This window comes from Gymnogyps californianus, chromosome 3 (assembly GCF_018139145.2).
Source record: "Gymnogyps californianus isolate 813 chromosome 3, ASM1813914v2, whole genome shotgun sequence".
Lineage (NCBI taxonomy): Eukaryota > Metazoa > Chordata > Aves > Accipitriformes > Cathartidae > Gymnogyps > Gymnogyps californianus.
The window spans coordinates 29790477-29813078 of record NC_059473.1 but is presented as its reverse complement, the minus strand read 5'-3'; the positions used below and the strand labels follow the sequence as shown (position 1 = coordinate 29813078).

The following is a 22602-nucleotide window of genomic DNA, read 5'->3' as shown; positions in this document are numbered from 1 at the left end:
AATGCCAACCATTTTTCCACTGGACACAAGCTCCCAGAATCTCTTACAGGAGCAGTACATTTCTGCTCTAGCCACTCTCAGGGTCGTTGTTTTGGTACCAATACCCACTTCCATGCACAAAGAGATTTAGCATCAAGGCAGGCACAACTGAAAATTAGTCACCAATTTTAATAGCATGTTCCAAGCATTTGTTTTCTCTGGATTTAAAGCAGGTTGGGTTAAAACTCCTTAAATGCTATAAACTTTAATTTTAAAAGACAGTCTTCCTTTGGGCACCATCAGAGCAATGGAAACAACTACAGAAAATACAGAGGAATCAGGTATCACTTGTAAGAAAGTAACTGGGGATGTAGTATTCCATTACACAGGATGCATTTGTACCATTTTAGCTTGCACAGATGGAAATATAGTTCAATGTTTCAACATCATTTGACTTTCACATGTTAAAATATTGATAAGTGCTGCACAGGATAATGCCCCTATGGTTTCAAGTAGTAACTGGAGCATGATGTTTATTGAAGTGAAATACAGCAAAGCCTTTAACAAGTATTTAAAATTCTGGGAATCATTCTCAACACTGTCATAGATTATTTCTTTGTTTTTCTCCAGCTAATCTTTGTTGATATCTTCCAGTTTGTGGGTGTTAAAATAGAATTCATCTTCTGATCACCTCAATGCTTCTGTGTTGCAAGAAACTCCATAGAAAAAAAACCAAAATATTTCCTATTTCAAAAATACAATGTTGCTGTCATACATGAAATAGCAAACTTCAATAAAGAAAAACAATGCTACATAAAATAGGCATAAATGGGCCATAGACTCCCTCTTCTAAATATTTATGGACCTTTATGCTGCAACAAGAACATCTAAAAGCCATAAAACACATGATTATCCAGATTGCTCAACAAGGTTTAACTTGTATCATGTCAAAGCTTCAGTTATAAAATGCACAATATTTCCTACGCCACTTACGATTGCTAAGACCAAATTAGTCCAACCAGAGGCCAGAAAAGATGTCATTTCAACGTATTTGAGGGGAAGATGGGCCATGGAGCATTTTCTGAAAGTGCATATCACAGGGGTAAGACTGGCATTCATTCAGAATCCATCTATCCAGTCTGCAACATCAAATTTAGCACAGAGATGCTTTGGTCCCCTATGAAAGGAAGGCTTCATTTTATGCTTCCCATTGGCACAAGCATGGAAAAATCAAAGAGGAAAGTAGTTCACCACAGTTCAGGTGAATGGACTGAGAAGTGTTTAAAATTCTGTGAATGTAATTTGGAGGAAAAAGAAAAGTTTTCAAGCACTTGAGCAGCCATGCATTGGGGTACACAGTTCTGCAAGGGATTTAGGAGCTTGACTCTGAAACAGGTGATTCTTTAGGATGTACTGTTTAACCACATCATCTCTGGAACAAGACTCTCAGGTGAACACTGGGTGGGCCAGGTCCATGTGGGAAGCCTGAGTCATTCCCAAATGGATGTTCAGTACCAGGAGTAGGGTTTGCAATTTATGTGTGAATGTGCATGACAAAGCTTCTCCTCTTCACCTAACCTCAAGGTAGTTTTAAAGACCAAAGAGCATTGTTAGACTGTAAACAGGGTATTGTTTTCCTCTTCTCAAAACAAAATAAGAAAAATAAATCCTATTCATCCCATTGTGCTTTGTCTGATTGTAGGAATCTCAGCTTAGATAGAGTAATGCTTAAGGCATTCTTAAGGTCTCAATATCTCAATAGTTCTGCTCTGAATACTATTTAAATTAAATGCAAGTTCCCCTGTTTCATAATTCGCACACATATTTTAGCACATAAATCATAATAATAGGAGTGATCAGTTTCAGTGTAAATGATTATTTTGCAGAGCAGTCAGTCTCCTGTCCGTCTAGCCACTTTATTAGCTGATAATTAGAGCTGGTTAAAAATGTTCTAATTTGTCAATTTCAATACCAGTTGCTGAAAATTTTATGAATATTCCTTGCAAATAATACTGGAACATTTCATTTCTAAGTTGTTGAAGTGTTTCCCTTTGGTTTTATAATTTAGATTAATAGAGTAGAAAAATTGAAATTATTGAGTCAAAAGAAATCCATACCAGCATGGAGTGTTCCAGCCTTACTGAAAAGGAAGATTTTGGTAGCTCATGTAGATATTCCTGAGTATCTAAAATTTCAGAATTTTGCCTTTTTGTTGTTCTGAAATAAAAGTTTGAAACATTAACATTTCCATAGAATAAAATCCCTCAGTTTTGAAATCTGCTAATTACATTGAACAGTAGGCATTGATTGACTTCAAAGTACCACTTATATGTTAATACAAGAAGTACTGCAAACCACCTCAGAAAAAAGAATTGTATTACTATGAATTAGTGATGCAGCAAGATGTTCAGGCTACTCATTATGTTTTGCAGTGTCATATGCTGAACATTATTTAAAACAACAATAACATAATTTTTTCCACCGGGCTTTTCAGAATCCCTCGTGATGTCTTCACTTATACAAGATTCTGGACTGTTCCCTCGAATAAAAATAATCTCTTATTTAATGAAAGCTAGCCAACAGACTCAGTACAAAGCCCATTGCCATGATTTCTGAATCATTCAGAATGTGCAAAATGACACAAACCTTTCACATCCACCCCAACTCAAGCCGAGAACATGCCTCAGCTTTGTTGCCTGTACGCTTGCATCTCAGTCACAGAGGACCCATATGATCATATGCTATACTGCCCAAAAATAACTTTCTCATGTGCAGAGAGTCATTTAACCAGAGATATCATGTAACCTCTTCTATGGCCATCTGTTCAACATAGGAGGCACAGGTATTTTAGAGCAGCACACAGGTTAAATGCGTGCAGCTAGTATATGCTGTGTTACAGCCCTATGTTGCAGTGTGTTAGTGCATTTTGCAAGTGTAAGTGAAAGCGGCTATCAGATTAAAAAATGAGTGATCACGGACCACAGCTGTCCTGTGGGTGTCACACCGGCAAAGCAGAATGTACAACTATGTCCCGTTGTTTTTCAGTAGTCCTGCTAAATACTTTTAATATTCTGTTTAGTACGATGATGTTGTTCATATATACTGAGACAGAATCTCTGTGGACATTCAAACTCAGACTAACAGCAGTAAAAGAAAAGCAGGTATCAGGTAACTTCCCAGGGTGGCTAGCTAGTCACTTAGGAGCCAAAAGCTGTCACTTCTGCTTCTTACAGGTATGATTAACACCGTATTGCTTAATCAGAAACAAGCAGCACTTAAAGATGGAGTGACACTCAGAGATCTCGGAGAGATGGATACGCCCCTCCGCCAGTTCGTGAAGGCCTTGTTCTGCTGATCAATACCTCAGATACCTCACACCAGACCACTCCTCTGCTCAGATGTCATTGAAGCCGTTTGTCAAAATAGGCAGAGTCTGTAGGGGAGGGCAAGAGGGGGTCACCAGGGCATGCATGTTTCATGACATATTGTAAATGTCTTTGGTCTTACTTTAAAAATCTACAATTTCAAAATACACATTATAATTCTTTACATATCCTTAAAAAGACCTGTATGCTCTGTCAGATAGTGAAGAAGTCAAGGCCAGATGGGAATCAATAGGTTGGGGCTTTATTCCTTGATTAGCTGTGTGATGGTAGGCATGGTGTTTGCTCTCTGAGTCTCGGTTTCCTTGTGTGGAGACCATGCTGTTTAACTTCAGCTTTTCAGAATAGGCACGGGCTACTTAAGCTTTCAGCATTGCATCGGTTGCGTTGTTGGTGTTCTCCTGCCTAGTGGAGTTTTAAACTTTGGGTTCTTCAACTCAGTTATGTGGAGATCCCTTGTACCAAAGGGCAGGTGCCCCAGAAGCTGTGACATGGAGCCAGGAGATGGCTAAACTAGTCAGGCAGAATTATGAATAGGGAAGGTAAGGCAACTCAGAAAAGCTACCTCAGAAACCTATCTCCAAAAGGTAAAACCTAAGGCATTAAAGGAATTAGGACTTACCTAAGTCACTGCTCTAGAGGGATATGGCCCATCCAGTCGATGCTCTTAGTCATAAATCCTTTCCTTAAGTTGGACTTCTGTCACATAGAAGAAGAAAGTTTTTCTATGGTTAACTGTGGTTATACCCTGCCTGGTTTGGAGTAAGAATCAATACCCAAATTTCTCACATTCCAAGAGACCATGGAGGTGGCAGTATTTTTAAGAGGATAAATCAGTGCCCCCTGAGTGAGGCCCTGCAGGTGGGCTCTGGAAAGGGATGCTTGACCTGAGGTATCTGCTGTGCCCAAGGCCCGAAGCTTCTTGATGCCTTCAGAACATCGACAGTCGTGATACACTGTGTATCTGCAGTGTGGGTGTTGTGGAGGCTTTACTGGAGGAATCATAGGGACCTGAGAGACTTGGCTCAAGCCTCAGTAGTTAAGTAATAGTTAAGTCCTCAGTGGATCTGGCCCAGGCAATCGACAGTTGGAAATGGTAAGTGTTACTCTATCCATTTCTCCTAACCACACATTCCTTTAAGAAGTTGTTTATGTATATGGTGTGTGTTTCATGGGATGAAATTACTAGATGGTGTCATTATTTCAAATCAGCAGTCATTTGGAAATAAACAGACAATAACATGAGATGATACCTCAGGGAAAATGCTTCTGTTATGAAAACAAAAGTACTTTATAGAGGAAGTGTTGACAAAATGCAGACGAAGCCACACTGCTGTTACTCAGGTAGTATGGCACACCTCCTGCCACGGTTTGGGGGTGGAATTCAGATGGATACTGAAGAGGGAAAAGGGAGTAGGGAAAACTTTGGCAATAGCTGCCTTTAAATATGATGATGGTAATGACATAGGATATCTAAAACATGTTTTTTCTGCAGAACAAATGGCTGTTCTTCGAAGAATATACTATTGGAATCTCTTAGCACCAAAAGTATGAAATAACTGCCTTCCTTGTGTAAAATCGCCTTACATCTAGAGCTGGAGTCTGCAAAGACACACGTATGTGCTTAGCTCCAAGTAGTGAGTATAGCTCCAGTGAAGAAAAGAGGAGTTATTCTCTATGCTTAAAATGAATGACGTGGCGACCTCCCAGTGCCACTGGCGACATTATCACGGCTTTTCCTGTTTAGCTGCATTTCCCGCTGTTTGCCATGGACCTTTTTCTTCTCGACTGTGAAAACAGAGGAAGGTTTCAAGGATGAAGGGATCGCTCAGAGCTGTGGGACCAGTAGATGGCAGCAAGAACACGCTGAAAATGCTTTTCCTGCCCAGCCGGTCAGCCTGTAAGTGGTACAACTTTAAATGGATTCAATATTTGTCTTTCATATTTGGAGAGTGAAAAGTATATGTGACAATTAGAGGGTAATGCAATATTACAGTGCAAATAAGAGAGTGAAATGACTGTGTAACCACTGAACAGTTCCCCGATTTAATTTGTTTGTACTGACCAAACTTCTTTGCAATTGCAAGCTCACCTCTGAGGAACTTGGAACAGAGGGATGGAGATCTGACTCCTGCCAGCCACCAGAGATATTTTGGAAACTTCCCCGGGCCTCCTTCTCTGTAACGCTTTCTGTGCTGGATAGAGGTGAACTAACACTGCTTTTAGGCTGAAAAGTCACAGCAATCTGCAAATGAAAAGAATATCTCCCTTTACATTTACCTGGCCATCATGATTGTATTTCTCCTCCATCGGGGATTCTACGGGATTCTACTCTCTGCTACAGACCCTTCTGAAAAATACAGTTAAAGCGTGAATACAAAAACCAAATATGTACATACACAAGTATGATTTTTTTTTCAAAGGGAGCTCGGGTCTGGGCTGACTCACCACGTATCGCAGTAATTGCAAAGATGGAATGCAACAGCTCCAGAAAACTGCCAAGAAGCGAACATAAAATCTAGGCATCCGGGAGGCAGCTGGGCTTCTTAATTATTGGCAAATATATTTATATATAAATATTTTGCCAAGCGTGATTTGGCTTAAGAGTTCCTGTGAAGTGACCTTTTGCTTTCCTTTGTTTTGTGTCTGTACACATGTCCTAGATAGATACATGGGGAGAGAGGCAGAGACGCACAGACAGAGATAAATGAACGGATTTCACACAGCCTTCCGAAATCCCAAACGATGCCTAAATTAAATGAAGAGGGATGTGAAGCGAGGCATAAGTGCAAGCACAGATTTCAGAACTGTGAAAATATGTCAGCAGAGCATCATTTTTTGGTTCAGACTGATAATCACTGCCTGCTCTCATTATAAGATCAGAAGGGCCATCTGTCCTCTCTGGATAATTTGGAGCTCAGATACAGTGAGCACCCTTGTTAGAAAATGACCCTCCTACTCTCTGTAATCACAAGCACTTGCAGCCCCGGGATCCGCACGCAGCCGGGGAGGAACAGATTGGTTCCAGATCACTATTGATTACGTATAGATTTGTGGTTTATTTGGTGCTTTATTTTGGTGAGAAGGTTTTTATTTTGGACGGGTGATGTGGCTTGTTTCCTGCCTGCATTTTCCAACCTGTCACCTTCACTTCTTCGGACTTTTCTCTCCCTTCTCGAGATGTAACCCTAGGATGTTGCGTGAGACCGAGGAGTATCTTGATTTTGTAATGGGAGAAATAAGCATCAGTCTGAACAATACAGCTCGGGAAGCTGTTTCCTAATACACGATCCCTATTTGTCTGCAGTGAGCTGTTTCCCCTCTGATACACGATAATTCTCGAGTGAGCGACTGACTCATTCACAGCCGCAGCAGAGAGGTGTAAAATCCAAGGATTCTTCAACATTTGCTCTGGACCTGCAGATAAAAACAGGTCTTAGCGACTTCACTGACATAGGACAAAGTCATTAGCCCAAGAGAAAAATCTTGGCAAGGGAGCATGGGCTCCCTTCCTCTTCTGACCCAGATTCAGTGACAAAGTCCCGTGTCCACCCCGAAAATTACAGTTCCCAGTCAAGGAGAAAACTTGATCATCGGAAGGGCAGGAGCGGAGTGAAGGTACTCTTCGGGGAAGAGTCCTTGCAGGAGTAATTCATCCGGGATCATTCTTGCGGGGATCAATGTGTATTGTATCGCTAATAGCAGAACAAAGATTACAAACAGGACGGACAGTTTCAGGACATCAGGACACGGGGAAGTCACAGGTGGGAGGAATCCGATTTTAGAGCTAAGAGCTTCGTCGCCTCTAACGACCCGCTGTAAGACACTTGGGGTTTCAAGAAGTAGTTTATTATTATTCTGACTGTAGCCGTTTCTCCTCATTTGTAAGACAATGATGTTTAATATTCACCGAGAAGTAGTGAGGTGGTATTTGAACACCCCCCCACCCCCCTCCCGCGCCGGGGGCAGGGTTCCCTTTTGCACAGAGCTGCGGCTGGCAGGCTGCGGTGCGCCCGCAGGGGCCATTCCCCGCGGGGTCGCCGGGCCGGGCCGGGGGTGCCGGGGGTGCCGGGGGTACCGAGCCCCGGCGGCGGCCGCGGGTCCGCTCCCGCCGGGCCCGGGCCGGGCACCTCCCCGAGCGGCTGCAACGCGAGCCCATCCGCGGGAGCGGACAGGTATTCAGCGACATTTACAAACTCAACCGACTTCAGACTACGGTGTTAGAGCAGTCGGCGGGGACGGGCGCTGCCCCACCGGCCTCATCGCCCCAGGCTTCACTGGGGGGGAGGGGGGGGGGGCTGAGCACCCCCGGGATGGGGCGGGCAGGGGCTAGGCACACTCGAGGCGAGATTTAGCAGGCACACCAAGACCGCTTTGTTTTGCGATTGCCATCCATAAAACATCTACGCTAAAAATCAGAACAAAGCAGAGCCCAGGTAACTCTCACTGCAAATGCTGGCTGGCGTTAAGGACGGGTACGCTTTGGGGTAATCAAAATAATGTCTCAGTTGATGCCAAATAGGTCTCTTTATCCAGCAGCTAAATCATTTCAGGTGCTTTTTTTTTAAAGACTCCGGATCTACCTAATCTTTCGCCTCCCTCTCCCTCTTTCCGCAATTTTCCTCTCTAAGAAAAGCTTGTACGTGTTTGCATAAAACTCGAGCACATTGTGGAGAAGGAAAGGGAGAGACAGTGGGTGCAGTACATAAAAACTATAACACCAGGTAGCCTCAAATATGTGAGTGATACGTATATGTTTATTCTCAACGAATATTTCTACATCTGGTAGGCAAGGCGTCGGGCTCTGCATCTGCCCACCTCTGTGTACTCCTATGGAAGAAACCCTGTGAAATCGCTTTAAGTCTGCCGGTGCGTGTATATATGTGCGTGCGGATATACAGGCAGATAGGTAGATAGATTGCACTCACGTAATCTGCCCGTGTCTATCTAGCTGGGAGGATTAGTTATCTCTGCATCTATTGAGAATTAACAAGGGCGAGAGATTATGTATCAACCTACAGACAACGGCTATGAATATGAAACCCTACGTACATAGGTAAGACGGATTCAGTCAGCCACTCAGCTGCAAAGCTCTTCTTCAGGGCTGCTCTGTCTTATCCCCTCAAAGCCCGCAGACAGTTTCCTCCGAGTGCCTCCACCGGGGGATAAGGAGGAGAAGGCTCGGCGCTGCACACCCCTGCTTTTCACATCCGAAAATGACATATGTCACCGCCGTGCCTGGACTTCGCTGGAAATTGGCAGCCTCCCCCTACCCCGCCACACACCCCTTTTGTTTCAGGCAAAATAAACATTTCGGAGGGTGTTATGCCAGAAGGGGAGAGATGGCGGGAGGGCCGCGCTTCCCTCACTACCCCGCGGACGCGGCTGCGCTCCGGGAGCCCGGCGGGAAGGGGCCGGGGCCGGGCCGGGCCGGGCCAGGGCTGCTCCAAGGCGGGGGTCCCTGCCGTGGAGGGAGCGGGGCGCGCCCAGCCGGGAGAGCGGCGGCGGGGGCGGCGGCGGAGGGCAGAGCAGAGGGCTGTCGGGCCGGGCCTGCCGCACCGCCAGGTGCGGGGAAGGGGCCGGGGCTCCAGCCGGGGGGGCAGCAGCGGCAGGCGGGAGCTGAGGGGCGGGAGAGGGGAAGCTGTGCGGCCGAGGGCGCCGGGGCGTGGGGGCCGGGGCAGGGGCCGGGGCCGGGGCGGCGCACGGCGAGGTCTCTCCGCCGCGCAGGACCGTATTTTGCGGCAGAAACTCTCTTGAGCGCAGACAATGGAGCGGGATGTTTACTGCGGGCGGGAAGACAATTAGCAATTCATCGGGAGAGATGTGTCACCCAAATGTCACGGGGAAGCTAACATGACATCTGTTTTAATGGCTCCGTGCTAATAAACTCCTCTCGAAGGGCGGCTTTGTGGGGACGTCAAAGATTATTTACAGAATGAGTCAGTTTCCAAACGGGCTGAGGCGCCGTCGGTGGCGGCGGGAGCGCGGCGCGGCGGGGACACGGCGCCCGGGACGCCGGGGGGCGGGAAGGACCCGCCGGGGCGGGGGCACCGCGCCCCTCGCCCGCACCCGCGGGCAGCGACCCGCCACGGCACGGCACGGCTCGGCACGGCACGGCACGGCACGGCACGGCACGGCAGCGCCCGCGTCGGGGGGGGGGGGTCAGAGCGGGGCGGCTCCCCGGTACCGAGCCCGGCCCGGTGCCCCCGGCCCCGCGCAACCCCCGCCCTGCCCGGCGGAGGGCAGGCGGCACGGCAGCCGCAGGCGGGCATCCTTCCCCCCGCCATGTCTGGCTGTGCCTCGGCAGGAGTGGGGCAGTTGCTAGAGAGGGTCCCAGCCAGTGCGCCCGAGGGGATGCGCGTCCACCCCCGGGGCTTGCCTTCTGCTTAGCTTTGCCTGGAGGATGGGGGAGTCCCAGTCCCGGGGGAAACCACCCCGTGCGGAGCGCTCCGAAGCGGCAGGGAGCGGCTCCCCGGCCTGGGGCCGCAGCCGGGAGGCGCGGAGGCCGCCCGGCCGCCGAGATGGAAGTTCCTTGACACCGGGAAGCGGCGAGGCCCCAGAAGAGCGGCCCGATTCACACCGAGTGCCACATCCTGCGTTATTGAACAAGACACGCTGCAGTAAAACACATAAGTAGACAAACCGAGAGAATCCATTTAGAACAGTTAACACAGTCTGACTCGCTCACAAGCACACAGTGGGGGGAGACAATTTAATTTCCCTCAAATCCATCCGAAGATTTTTATGTTCAGATTGTTGTTTAGACGGCATGAAAGGGTTCTTTAAAAGAGAAGGAGAGGGGAAACCTTTCGAGCCTCTGGCCATTGGCCTGTATTCTTGTGCCGCCTCGATTTTCGTGTTCTGTAAGGCCAGGATGGGGGGGAAATGGAAAATATGCAACTGCGCTTGCAAATATCTATGTGTGTATAAAGAGGAAATGTGTTTCTGTGTTTCTCTCTCTCTATACACACACATATATATGCATGCGTTTTTCTATCTGCAGAGAGAATAGATACTGCACCTTTTTAAGACACGCAGAGTGAGCCAATCCAAAAAGTCTTTACTCGGGCAAAACCGCCACTGAACGTAATAGCAGGTTATTGCAAACCTGTCTTCGGTAGTTATTAATCGTCCAGATCAAATATATTAATGGATAGCGAGAATGAAAACAGGCTGAGAACCGTCTGTCGTCCTTTCAAGGGCAACGAAAACGCGATACTGACACCGGGTCTGAACGCAACAGCGTGCTCCGTAACCTGGAGAGAGGGAGGAGGTGGGCCAGGAAGTGGGTGGGTAAGAGGAAAATTGCCATTGTCAGGAAAACTAAATGTAATTTTAGGTGGCCCACATCTGAGATGAGTAAATAAGCCACGGATGTTCTTCGCCTCCTTCTGTCTCCGGGGCTATTGTATTCCCAAAGAAACGGAGAGGGCAGGCGAGTGCCAGCCCTGCACGTGCGGGCTGACCCAGGGGACAGAGGCGCGGGAGCAGGGGCTCAGCCAGCCGGCGGGCCGGGGGCGCTGGGCCGCCCTGGGGTCCCCCTTCCCCCGCTCCTACCGGGGCAGGAGGCGCGGGGGCTGCGGCGGCGGCGGCCGCTCTCCCGCAGCCCGGCACGCCTCTTCACGGCTTATTACAAACCTCGTGGCGCAGACCTGCTTCCTCGGGCTTCGACGGGAGCGTCGGGGTCCTCCGGGGAAAACGCACCGGCCGCTTCCCGGGACGCGGTCTCCCCGGGGGTGGAGGGGTGAGGGAGCCGGGGGACACCAAAACTGTTCCTACACGCCCTTCGCTTACGCGGACGTTTGCACGTTACCTACCCGCACACACCAAGTCTGCGTAGCTGCCCGGTGTGTGTGCATCCGTGACTTTTGGGGGGAGCGGGGAAGGCTCCCCGGCTGCTCTGTCCGCTTAAGCCCTTGCTGTTGCGCTCCCCACCCCCCCCCCCGGCGCGGAGTGCCGGGCAGAGGCTGCCCGCTGCGGCCGCGGGGGGCAGCGGGGCGGCCCCGGCAGGGCGGGGGCGGCGGGGATCGAGCCCCGGGGGCGCGGCGGGCGGCGGGGAGCGGGGGCGGCCCGCTTGTACAGCCCCGCCGGCGGCCGGCTGCCGAGGCCAGACCGCTGGGAGCAGGGGGAGGCAGGGGAGGGATCCCGCTCTCTATCTATTCCAGCTATTTCCAGAGCTTGGGAGCCCGGTAAACAAAATGCTCTTGCTATCTCCCTGCGCAGATAAGGCAAGAAGTGGCTTTCTTTAATAATATGATTGAAATGTTAGGGGTATGATGCCTCCTCGTTAGTAATATTGGCTTTGCATGCAGAGCACAATCCCATCCCTCTAGACTGCTTAGCCAAAACAGAGCGTAAACTCTGTAATTAGTAACGTGTTCCATCATTAAAGAGCCCTGCTGAGAATTTCTATTTAATAATGGTCTTAAATTAGTTATGATGGTAAATACTCATCTGGAAATTCAACATCTAAAACCATCTACAATCTGGAAATGCTCCAGTGTTGCTGTAATCTCCTGTAACACAGAAATGACTATCACGTTCAACCATCGCATTAGAAATTCGCCGTACCGTTTGGTCCACGAATATACAGTATGGATGTGTTAATTAGGTTAACCCATACACTGTCTGCTTCACAAATATTTAGAAATAAACAATGAAAGCTCCTTTTTAATACGATACAGCCGGGGAAGAGGGAAGGGGGGGCGGATTTGACTCTCGCAGTTGGAAAGTCTTTTGTTTTCAGATAAGGTGGAACTACAGCGTCCTCGGGCCTAAGAGTTCACCAACACACGCCCACGGACACGCACCCACCGGCACGCACCCACTCCCACGCGCAAACGCCACCTCGACCGCACTCCGCAGCTCCCCGCGACACGCAGCAGCAGCACCCACGGCTCCTCCTGCAGAATGTGGCTTTTATCGCTCGCCTCCTGGCTCAGGCAGGTCAATTCATACCACACTCTTTCTTTTTTTTTTTTTCCGCTTTTAAACTGAAAACACCTCGCTCCTTCTCTGCCCTGTCCCCAGCTATAGAGCGGGGCTTGGCTCCGGCAATCCCTCCAAGAGAGTTTTAAAAATAGTCCAAGGAGGCGCAAGGAAGAGGCAGCGAAAGAGTAAATAAGTAAATAAATAAAGCTGGCTTCCCCCCCTGGCTGCAAGTGGAATAAAAGTTTCGCAGATAGACTGTGATGCAGGTATAAATAAGTCATTCAGGTACACTTATCCCCACTGGGGATATAAAGGAAAGTTATTTGTAATAACAATAGAAAATCAGTAACTGAGATAGTTGGGGGTTGTGGTAGGAGGGAAGTGAGGGGAGGGAAGTATATTTCTGTATTTACCTAGACGTCTAAACGTTTATCCTCTCTAGCACTAACCTTTCATGTTTAATGAATGAATCTGCATTGCAGGGTTGTTGTTTTTTTCCCCCTCCATGTGCCGGCTAGTTTTAAATCTGCAAGCACCACAAAGAGGCCGTGATCCCATCTGCCTATGATTCCAAATTAAAGTTCAAACGGATGGCTTACACACTGCTGATCCTGTATCATAGCCTCTCGCGACCCTTCAATTACTATTTAATAGAATTACAGTGTAAAATCCCAATAGTCTTAAAGAATGTTTTATCACAGACTGAAGAGAGAGAATATACAGACACCTCCAATGTTATTGAACCGTATTACTGACCTATTTAGATATTAAAAGGGAATATTTAGTGTTCTACAAGATATTACAAGAGCTACTTTAATCCGAAAACATACATATGTCTACGTATATGTGTGTCCACATATGTATGTGGGGGTGTGTGTGGACATTATATACATCAACTCCATCCCATCAGTGAGTGTACACAGCCACACTGCGTGGACGTGTGTGCTCACCCGTGTACACATGTACACACACCCACGCAAACACACGCACTCCTCCAGGCCTGGGTGGAAATCAGTGTGTTCTGGTAAACTGCCGTACTACTTTGTTCTTGCCAGATATTGCTAAAGAGGTTATTCCAGTAGGAAAGCAATTTTTCCTCCACTCGTCGAAAAATACTCTTTAATTGACCTTATTATTAAATGAACTTCCCCTAATGATGTTTCTATAGGGACAAAAAGGCAAATATTTGCAGTAGAGCTAAATCTCCCTCTAATAGCTAGGACTGGAATTAAAGTCAGTCGCAGTCTGGCTTTAGATACTGTAAATCTTGACTTCCAGTGTAGTTTTTCTTCTTTCTTTTTCGACCTGTTCGGCAAAGGACCTGCCTGCCACAGGGAGAGTCGATCCTGCCACTTCATCTCGCTTACAGGGAGGCGATTCTAACCACACACTTCCAGATATTTACATCTACCCTTTCTGTATTCATTACTCTTTTGCATCTTTCTTCTCTTGCAGATCCCGAGGTGCCGAGCCGCTTCCAAGCCTCCTGGTCTGAAAACACCTTGCTTCCAAAATAAAAAAGAACAGCGCCGAAAACAAAACCTCACAGGCGTCCCTCCCCCAGACACAGCAATACAAGTCCCTTTAGTATCATTTAATCATAGCTATATCCCGACAGCCCCTGCCTTTTGTCATTACCGTGCCAGAAGAGAATATTTAGCGCGATCGTGGGTAATATCCTTAGTGCTTTCTCTTCCCAACTCTTTCTCTCCCCCACCCCCCCCGCCCCCTCCGCCTCCCCGCCTTCTCCATCCCTTGGTCAGTTTGCAACTGGATGGTTTGCTTCATTTCCCCCTTTTTTATACACCATTTACAAACTTCTGTGTATCAGGGCTCTCTGCAAGGCGGTGATGCGGCTACAGGCCACGGGTGCCCTCTGCGTTTTGGACTCGCGTGTGTATGTGTGCGTGCGTGTGTCAGTCTGCACACCCGTGTGCGCGCGCGTGTGTGTGCTCTAGAAAAAGGCAATGTTTGTCTATCCTCTCCCTACACGCGGAATCCAGGCCAGTGCGATGTGGAGCTCAATAAGAAACTGCATGAATAAACACGAATAGAAAGTTGTGCTCAGCTAACCGAAGAAATCAGAGCAATACCAGGGCACCAACGTCCACATTTCTTTTCACTTCGGGCTGGGGCAGTAACCTCATCCGGGTATGCTAAAAATTAAGGGCAACGGGCAAACAGATTCAAGTCCCCCGAAAAGGCGGCTGTAATTGATCGGGCAGAGGGAGCTGGGGATGATCGAAGCCCACGCCTGGCCGCGGAGGGCCGGCAGCAGCCGCGGCCCAGCAGGCACACAAAGGACACCCAGCCATGCTAAAGGGCTCGGGCCGGCCCTCGGGCAGCGACAACGGGGAGGGAGGGAGGCAGGCAGGTGACTTCGGTGGTCTCCAGACCCCCACGCCGGGGTGCACGCACGCCGGTGGAGCCGCAAACCGGAGGTCGCTGGGGATGAAGGCAGCGGTATAGCCCCACGGCGAGGGGATGGGCGGGCGGGGGGGGGGGGGGAGTAACTATCGTCTCCAAATTGCTCCCGGACCCGGCTGGTCTCGGCCCGACTTCCGACGGGTGGGGCGAGGCCGTGCCCCCGCGGCCGTGGGCGGGAGGCGGCGGTGCGGGACGGCGCAGGCCGGGGGAGCGGGGCCGCCCGGGCCGGCTCCCGGGGAGGCAGCGCGGTGTGCTGCCGGGCTCCGGCCATCTGCCTCCCGTCCTCCGGCTTTCTCTTAAATATTGATCAAACGCACTTCAGCTTCCGAGTAATTTCATCTTAATCAACGGCCGAGCTCGGCGCGGATAAAAAACTAATGCTGGAGAGGGGCTGTCGATAATGCTCGGCCAGGGGGAGGGAGAAGGCAGCCCTCCAGTTTGGCGGGGCTCGATAGGCCCTATCTTCCTGGGGCAGATGGACTTAGTGGGTGAGAAGGCTTAAACGCAGCTTTTCATAGATTTACACCTCAATCAGCCATTCAGGTTTTTAATGCAAATCCTAAACCAACATCATTTATCCATTACGGAGCCCGGCTTTGAAACGGCATATCATTAGCTGCACTCCTGGCACCCCGAAACCGCGCAGGCACCGGCGCCCCCCTGGATGTGTGTCCCCCCCCGGCCGCCCCGCACAAAGGCCCGCGGGCTGGGGGGAGAGGCGAACACCCCCAGCGGGGCCGGGGCAGCTCGCTCCTCCGGGTTTGGGCTGGGCTTCCGGCCGAAGGGGTAACTTTTTGGGGACGGGGGGTGGCAAATGGCATGGGAGCAAGTGCCCTGCCTGGGAGGCTGGAGCCTGAGGCCAGGTACGGGTGGGGGAGGCTGAAGACGATCTCTGGCCTCCCCTAACCGCCACGGCACGACGGGGCGATCTTCTGGAGGCTTAATCAGAGGGAAGAAAAATCCAAACCTATCAGTGTAAGGCTCAGCTGAGGTAGATTATTGCTGCCGGCTTGACGCCTTCTAGCTGCAGCTTCGAGACGCGAAAATGAAGGAAGAGAAAGAAAAAAAAATCCCAAACTTTCACGCCTCTGAATCCTTTCAGGTATTAAATCTCGTTAAAAATAAAGCAGGGTGAGAACGACGCTCCTACCAGCGAGGACCAGTAATATTGCGCTTATAAACAATGGACCGACATCGAAGATTTCCTTCCTACCCAAACCCGGGGGTGACTGGAAGGGACGGGATTTTTTCCTATAAAGGCCTCTCCGCTGCCTCGCTGCCGGGGGGGAGAGAAACAGCAGCCCGAGCTCAAACGTGACACCCGTGCGAGGGTGCTGGCCATTGGGGAGCCTTTTATCCCCTCCTGGGTAATATTTTGCCCCTCTAAAAGCCGCATGGGGGAGGGGAAGAACTAGGTCCGTCACACGACCCCCTTCTCCCACCCGCGCGGAACATGGGAGCCCTATTGTGTGTGTTACCCCCACCCCCCCTAAGCAATTCCCGTCCATTCCGGCTTCGTACAACCGGGCGTTATTTCCTTTTAACTGCCCACTCGTGTTAGCGACGGGCAGTGACGCCGCCGGAGCTGCCCGTGGGGAGACCCCGCCGCGGAGCCGCGCGTTGAGCGAAGCCCGCGGGGCGGGGGAGGCGAACCCCGACGGGGCGGGCGCTGCCTCGGGCCGTCCGTGTCCCTTCCCCGCGGTGGCTCCCGCGGGGAAACGGAGGCGAAATCCCCACCCCTACGCGGGTCTCCGCGGTTCGCGGGGGCTCAGCGGCCCAGCGCGGAAACTCTTTCCTGCCCCGGCCAGGGGGATCTCACGGGGGGACACGTCCCCTGCGCGCTCGCTGCGCGCACACACGCGGCTTTTCCTCAGGGCCACCAAAGGGGTGTGAACGTTTTTGCACATCAGCTTATTCCTTAAAATTACCCATTAGTGGCTTGCTCTAATACCTCACACCCTAGAGTGTTCCCCCAGATCCCCAGGTAGCCTCTTGGGGCGGGGGGGACGCGAGGGGAAGGCCAGGCGCTTCCTAAGGCTTTCCGTAAACCTAGGTCGGACTTGCCAAAAAAAGGGGAAGAGGGAAGAGGGGGAGAGGACTCGAGCAACACAAAGGTAGATCGGAAGTCCAAATTAGTTTTGAAATGGTCAAGAAATTCCAGGCACTTTTCTCCCTAAATCCCTGGTAAGTTTCAAAATTGTATTTTCAAGTAAAAACAAGTTTAGAATTTACCTTTCGTTAATTCACGCCTGAATAATCTGCCCAGGGCAAAGCAAAACTTCAACGAAAAAAAAAAAAAGAAAAAGAAAGAAAAAGAAAAAAAAAAAAAAAGAAAGAAAGATGCTGAAATACTGTTAGTCATGCAAATAAAGGCTTCTTTCAGCACATTACAATATACTCCGGATTCGAGGGGAGGAGCTGCAGCCCGCTTAGGGCGAGGAGTTTATGTTTTTGTTTTCATTTAAAGCTACAAAACAAATCCTGAAATGTCTTAACCGCTCTCTGGAGACACCCGGCCCTGCAGACAGGCAGCCAGGGGAAGCCTTTCAGCTCGGAGTGCACAAAAAAAGGACCAGGGGAGGGGGGGAAACGCTGGAGCCCGCGGTGGCGGAGGGGACCCGGAGGGACACGGCCGTGCCCCGCGCCCCGCGCCGCCGCCGCCGCTATCGCAGCCCGGTGTCACCGCTGCTGCCCGCAGCCTCCTCGCAGGGTCGCTCCGTCCCCCGTCCCCCCCCCAAAATCCCTCCAGGGTGTCCCGCCGAGCTGGGGAAGGCGGGGGCCGGCGGCGGCGCAGGGGCCGCGCAGCACTGCGTGCCCCGCGGGGCCGCGGCGGCGCAGGGTGCGGGGCGAAGGGCCCACGGGGAGGCCGTGTTTTTCCGTGGCGGACAAAAACACCAACATCGCTGGATAGATAAGAAAATGGAATACTGTATTTGATTTAGAAAGTTTGTACATATAGATAAACACGCAGTTAAGGAAACAATAGTTTAAGCGTCCTACGTGGAGTTTAAGAAGAGACCCCCCAAAGCTGCTATGAAATACTCAAAATAGCTTTTGCATAAGATAACTACAGTTGCACCCTAAGCTTTTTTTTTTCTTTTTCTTTTTTTTCTATCGCTGAGGTCCCTTTTGAAAACCTAGCACGTCAGATCTTGACAGCTAAGTTTGTGCAAGGAACACCGAGTCAAGGAAAATAAAAAGGAGAGAGAGAGAAAGGGTGGGAGGGAGATAGACAGAGAGGGGGGAGGAAGAAAGAAAGAGTAGAGCAAATATCATATACAAGCATTTCTACACATATATTACAAACTGGGAAAATGACCGCATCATTAAGATATACATAATTCATATAAAATTTTGAAATAAAAATAAAAATCTGTTACAGTCATAACTATTCTTTTTCCACATTTATAACCAGTACCCACACAGGCAGTGACAGAAGTGTAGAAAAAAAGGTGCTTACGAATAAAATGATTGTCTGCTGAACAAAAAAACAGAAAATTGCATCTTGGCTGGACCATCACTTGGACTTAAAAAAAACCAAACCAACAACAACAAAAAAAAAAAAAAGAGAGAAAGGGAGAGGGAGAGAGAAAGAGAGAGAAATAGGACCAACAAAAAGGCGATAAACATTTGTTATTTCCCTCTTCAAGGAGTTCCTTTTTAATTTTTTTTCATTTTTGATTTTTGTACAAATTCGATCGGAGTTTGCGTTTGTTTGTCTGGTTTCTGTTTGTTTTCCTTTACTATAGAGAATATTTTTTCCCAGATACAAATTTAATCATCATCATCATGCAAGTGGGTGAAATGCGTCCATGGAAAAGCGCAAAGGAGAAATCGTGCTTGTCCTAAAAAGAATACAATTGTCACTTTTGCTTTGTGTTTTTTTCTTTTTTTTTCTTTTTATATATATAATAATTATTATTTCCCGCCCCCCACCCCCCCCGCTGCAGCACCAGCGTTTGTGACTGTTGAAGTTTTAGCTCCATCTCTTGGTGGTGGTGTTGGCTGACGGTGGTGGTGGATTCTCTGATCCCTGTCTGTTTGTTTGCTATTATGTTTGGGTCGCGTTTGGCCTTTTCTTTCCTCCTGGTTGTGTGTGTGCGTGCATGCGTGTGTGTGTCCTGATTCTAGGTTGCCTCGGTTTGTTTTGCTCGGGTCGGGGAGAGGGTGCTTGGCTGTCTGGATTTGGATTTTTTGTTTGCTTGTTTGTTTGTTTGTTTGTTTGTTTGTTTTCCGATATCATACATCACATTCCGAGTCGCTGGAGGTTACCGAGAGGATGGAGGTGCCCGTCTCGGCTCTTTCTGTCAAACTGGAGACGCTGGTGGTCGGGCTGGCCGCCGTGGACGGAGACTCGGCCGAGCTGTGTGTCGGGCAGCCGGGCTCTGCCAGCGACCGCATGCCGCTCTGTCCTATCGCCTGGTGCTGGAGCCTGCATCGCGCCGGGAGACAAAACAACAGCACAGCCCCTCTGAGACACCGGCCGCCGCCGCAGCCGCCGCCGAGACGGCGCCCGCCCGACCCCGCGCCCGCCCGGGGACGGCCGCCGCCCCGGCCCGGCCCGGAGCGGAACCCCCGGCCCGGCCCGGCCCGGCCAGGCGCGGTCGCCTTCCCGCAGAGCCCCGCGGAGCCCGGGAGCGGCGGCGGGCGGCAGGGCCAAGCCGTGCCGCCCGGGCCGCGCTGCCCCCGCTGCGGGCGCGGCCGGGCCGGCGCCGGGGCTTCCCCGCGCCGCCGGGGCAGGCCACCTCGGGGGGGGGGGGGGGGTGGCACCCAGCGCGAACACAACTATAGGGGTCGTGGTTTGAAAGGGGACGGGGACGGGAACGGGGGGGAGAAGCGGCTCCCTGCCCCGTGGTTTGAAAAACACGAGCAGCGCCTTCCCTTTCCCCGGATAGCTATTCATCCCCGCAGCACCGCGGGCCTAGGAGAAAACCATGTCTGTGTGAGCTCCGCAAACACTTGGCCAGGGCGGAAAGCTGCAAGGACCGGTCTGTAGCGGGGAAGAATCGTACAGGATCCCCATTTTGTGCTCTGGCGAATATCTGTCTAAATATTTGCCAGGGGACAGATAAATGCTCTGGGGTCTGCGGCAGGGCTGGAGGAAGGTCCTGTCCCGGGGACACAGCGCTATCAATAAAATTAAAAAGGGCGATTGTAAAACACAGCGCTTCTCTCCGCTCGAAATTTAAGCCCCTTTTCCATGTGAAAGCCAAAATTAGCTTTAAAGTGCTGGTCCTTTCACCGTCAACACTTAAGGGTACACTGCCGTTGAACATTTTTTTTTTTAAGAGGCAATAAATAATTTTTAGGTTCCCTAGCGTGTTGTGAATATTCCTCTGCGCCCGTTTATTCCGCTCGAAACCCAAAGAAAGCCTGATTCGAGGATAAGAGCTAAAAGTCCTGGACTGAGCAGTCAGCCACAACCTCTAGCGCCTAGCATTGCCAGTGCGAATCAAAATACACTCTTCGCTCAACTGCTTCTCACCGGGGTATTTTCTATTTAACTGCCTGCAAAAACCAGAAAAATGTAGCCGGTTTCTTCTACATTTCTCACTATTTTAAAGTTGTCTAATTTCAGCGTCTTTGATTTTTCTCTCATTTACAATTCCTGGTGCATTCATCTGCTGTCAACAGCGTTGAGTCAACAAAAGCATCCGTAGGCAACTTCTGTTTATTTACAGTCCTAAGCTGATCTGTTTTCCATTTAATGGAAATTAAATGGCGAGGCACTTTTAGGTTGCATTTCTCCTACAGAATCTTGAATCAATAGCACCAGTGCTATAATTAGGAGGAATTTAAGAGACAGCATTTACAAGAACAAGAAGTTTTGTTTACACGCTTACAGCGGTAGCCAAACTTAAATTAAAATAAAAACAGTGTGTCAAGCTGGATTAAGGGTCCATTTTCATTTGCGAAATAACTTTCACGGAGGGTGACGAGGAAAAAAAAAGAAAGAAGGGTGCCTCGCTTTTATCATGGCAAAGCAGAAATTAAAAAATAATAATAATAATAATAATAAAAGACACCGAGAGACACGCAAATAAATGCAAGCGTAAATGCCCGGGAAACGCACGACCGGAGGGCCAGGTCGCCATGTGGTGTAAACAGAGAAATGGGGATGGGGGAAAAAAGAGGTTTCCCGACCTCCTAAAGGCTTTTCTCCCTTTTTCTCCCTGAGCCAAGCGGCTCTGGGCTGTGCGTGTGCGTGTGCTGGTCCCGCCGCGCATGCAGAGGAGCACGAACAATTGGAGCGGAGCCGCCTGCTCTGCAGAAACCCGCTCTGAATCGCACCGCCCGCCTCGGCCCCTTCGGCGGGGGAACCGCGCCAGAGCCCCGCCAGACGCAGATCCCGGCAAGCCGAAAGCAAAACCGGAGCCCACCGACCCGGGGCCGTGGGGTTTCCCGTCCCCCGCGGCAGCCTCTGCGAGGAGGGAGGCAGGGAGAGCCGGGCTCTGCCCCCGCCGCAGCCGCTGCGCCCCGCGACCGCACACGCACACGCACACACACACACACACACACGCGCGCGCGCGCGCGCGCGCGCGCACGGAGCTGCCCACGCCCGCGGGTGAGCCCCAGCCCTGCCCGCACCCCGGGAGCCCGTGGGGAGCCCGGGCAGGGCTCGGGGCGCGCCAGGCAACTTTGAGCCTGCCTGCCTGCCCCCGTCGCATCCCTGCGGCTGCCGGGAGGAGACCTACCCGCCCGGCGGGGGGACCGATTTCTCTCGGTGGCGGTGATGGAGAGGAGGAGGAGGAGGAGGAGGAAAGGAGAGGCAGAGGCGCGGTGCCGGCCGGGCGGGCGCCGAGCCGAGCCGAGCCGCGGCGCGGAGCAGAGCGCAGCCGCCCGCGGGTCCCCGCCGCCCACCTCGCCCCCCGCCCCGGAGCGGGGCCCCGCAGCCCCACTGACCTGTTTTTAGCCGCCGCTGCTCTGTCTCTTTGCCTTCGGTTTTTGAACCAGTTGCCTACTTGCGTGGGGGTGAGCCCCGTGGCCTGAGCCAGTTCCCTTTTCTTGCTGGGGTTGGGGTAAGGGTCCTGCAGGTACCACTCCCTCAGGAGGCTGCGAGTCCTCTCCTTGAAGCAGTGCGTCTTCTGCTCGCCATCCCAAATGGTCCTGGGCAGCGGAAACTTCTTCCTCACCCTGTATTTATCAACCGGCCCCAGCGGGCGACCCCTTAGCTTCTCGGCCTCCTGGTAGTGCGCTTCGAGCCACATGGCCTGCAACTTGCCGTGGGACTCCTTGGTGAATTTGTGGTTCTCCAGGATGTGGTAGAGGTCTCGGAAGTTGCCCGTGTGGAAGGCCACCACCGCCCGGGCGCGGAGGATGGACTCGTGCTTGTTGATGGCCTCGCATGCCCCCGGTGCCACCGGCAGCGACCAGAGGAACCTCCCCAGCCTCTCTATGTCTCCAGTCTCCTCCAGCGTCTCGCAGACGCTGGCCACTTGCTCCGGGGAGAAGTTGAGTGTGGGCAGCTGAAACATTGACAACTCTTCGTGGGGTGCCCGGGAGCTGCCGCCTCCACCGCCGCCGGCACCGGGGCTGCAGCCCGAGCCGCTGCCGCTGCCGCCGCCGCCGCTGGCGAGAAGGAGGGAGCGGTGGTGCGGGTCGGCGGCGAAGTTTGGCAAGAAGAAATGGGTGGGATAAAGCTCTAGCGGGGACCTGAACACCATGGGATGACCGGGGAGAGGGGGAGATAAATCAAGGAGAAAAGAAAGAAAGGGAGGAAGAAGGGAGGAAAGGGCACACGCACCGCGCACGCATCCACACCCGCACACGCACACACAGCCACATAGAGGCACGGGGGCACACACACTCACACGCACACGCAGACACACGCACACGCACTCACGCGCGCACACACACACACACACACGCACGCACTCACACA

At 51.2% G+C, this 22602-nt stretch overlaps 1 protein-coding gene across 1 annotated transcript; it reads right to left on the bottom strand.

The window, feature by feature from the left end:
- Positions 1–18959: 18959 nt before the first annotated feature.
- Positions 18960–22384, bottom strand: SIX3 (SIX homeobox 3). Its single transcript, XM_050894753.1, has 2 exons — positions 21624–22384; positions 18960–19152 (listed from the first exon to the last, which is right to left on the bottom strand). The coding sequence occupies exons 1-2, from the start codon at positions 22382–22384 to the stop codon at positions 18960–18962; spliced, it is 954 nt and encodes a 317-aa protein (XP_050750710.1).
- Positions 22385–22602: the final 218 nt, after the last annotated feature.

Bases quoted from the DNA above. Each gene is read 5' to 3' on its own strand.
- SIX3 (XM_050894753.1), bottom strand. From the start codon at position 22,384: ATGGTGTTCAGGTCCCCGCTAGAGCTTTATCCCACCCATTTCTTCTTG. The intron at 19,153-21,623 runs GTCAGTGGGGCT...GGCGCGATGCAG, and splicing joins GCAGCGGCGGCTAAAAACAG to GCTCCAGCACCAGGCGATAG.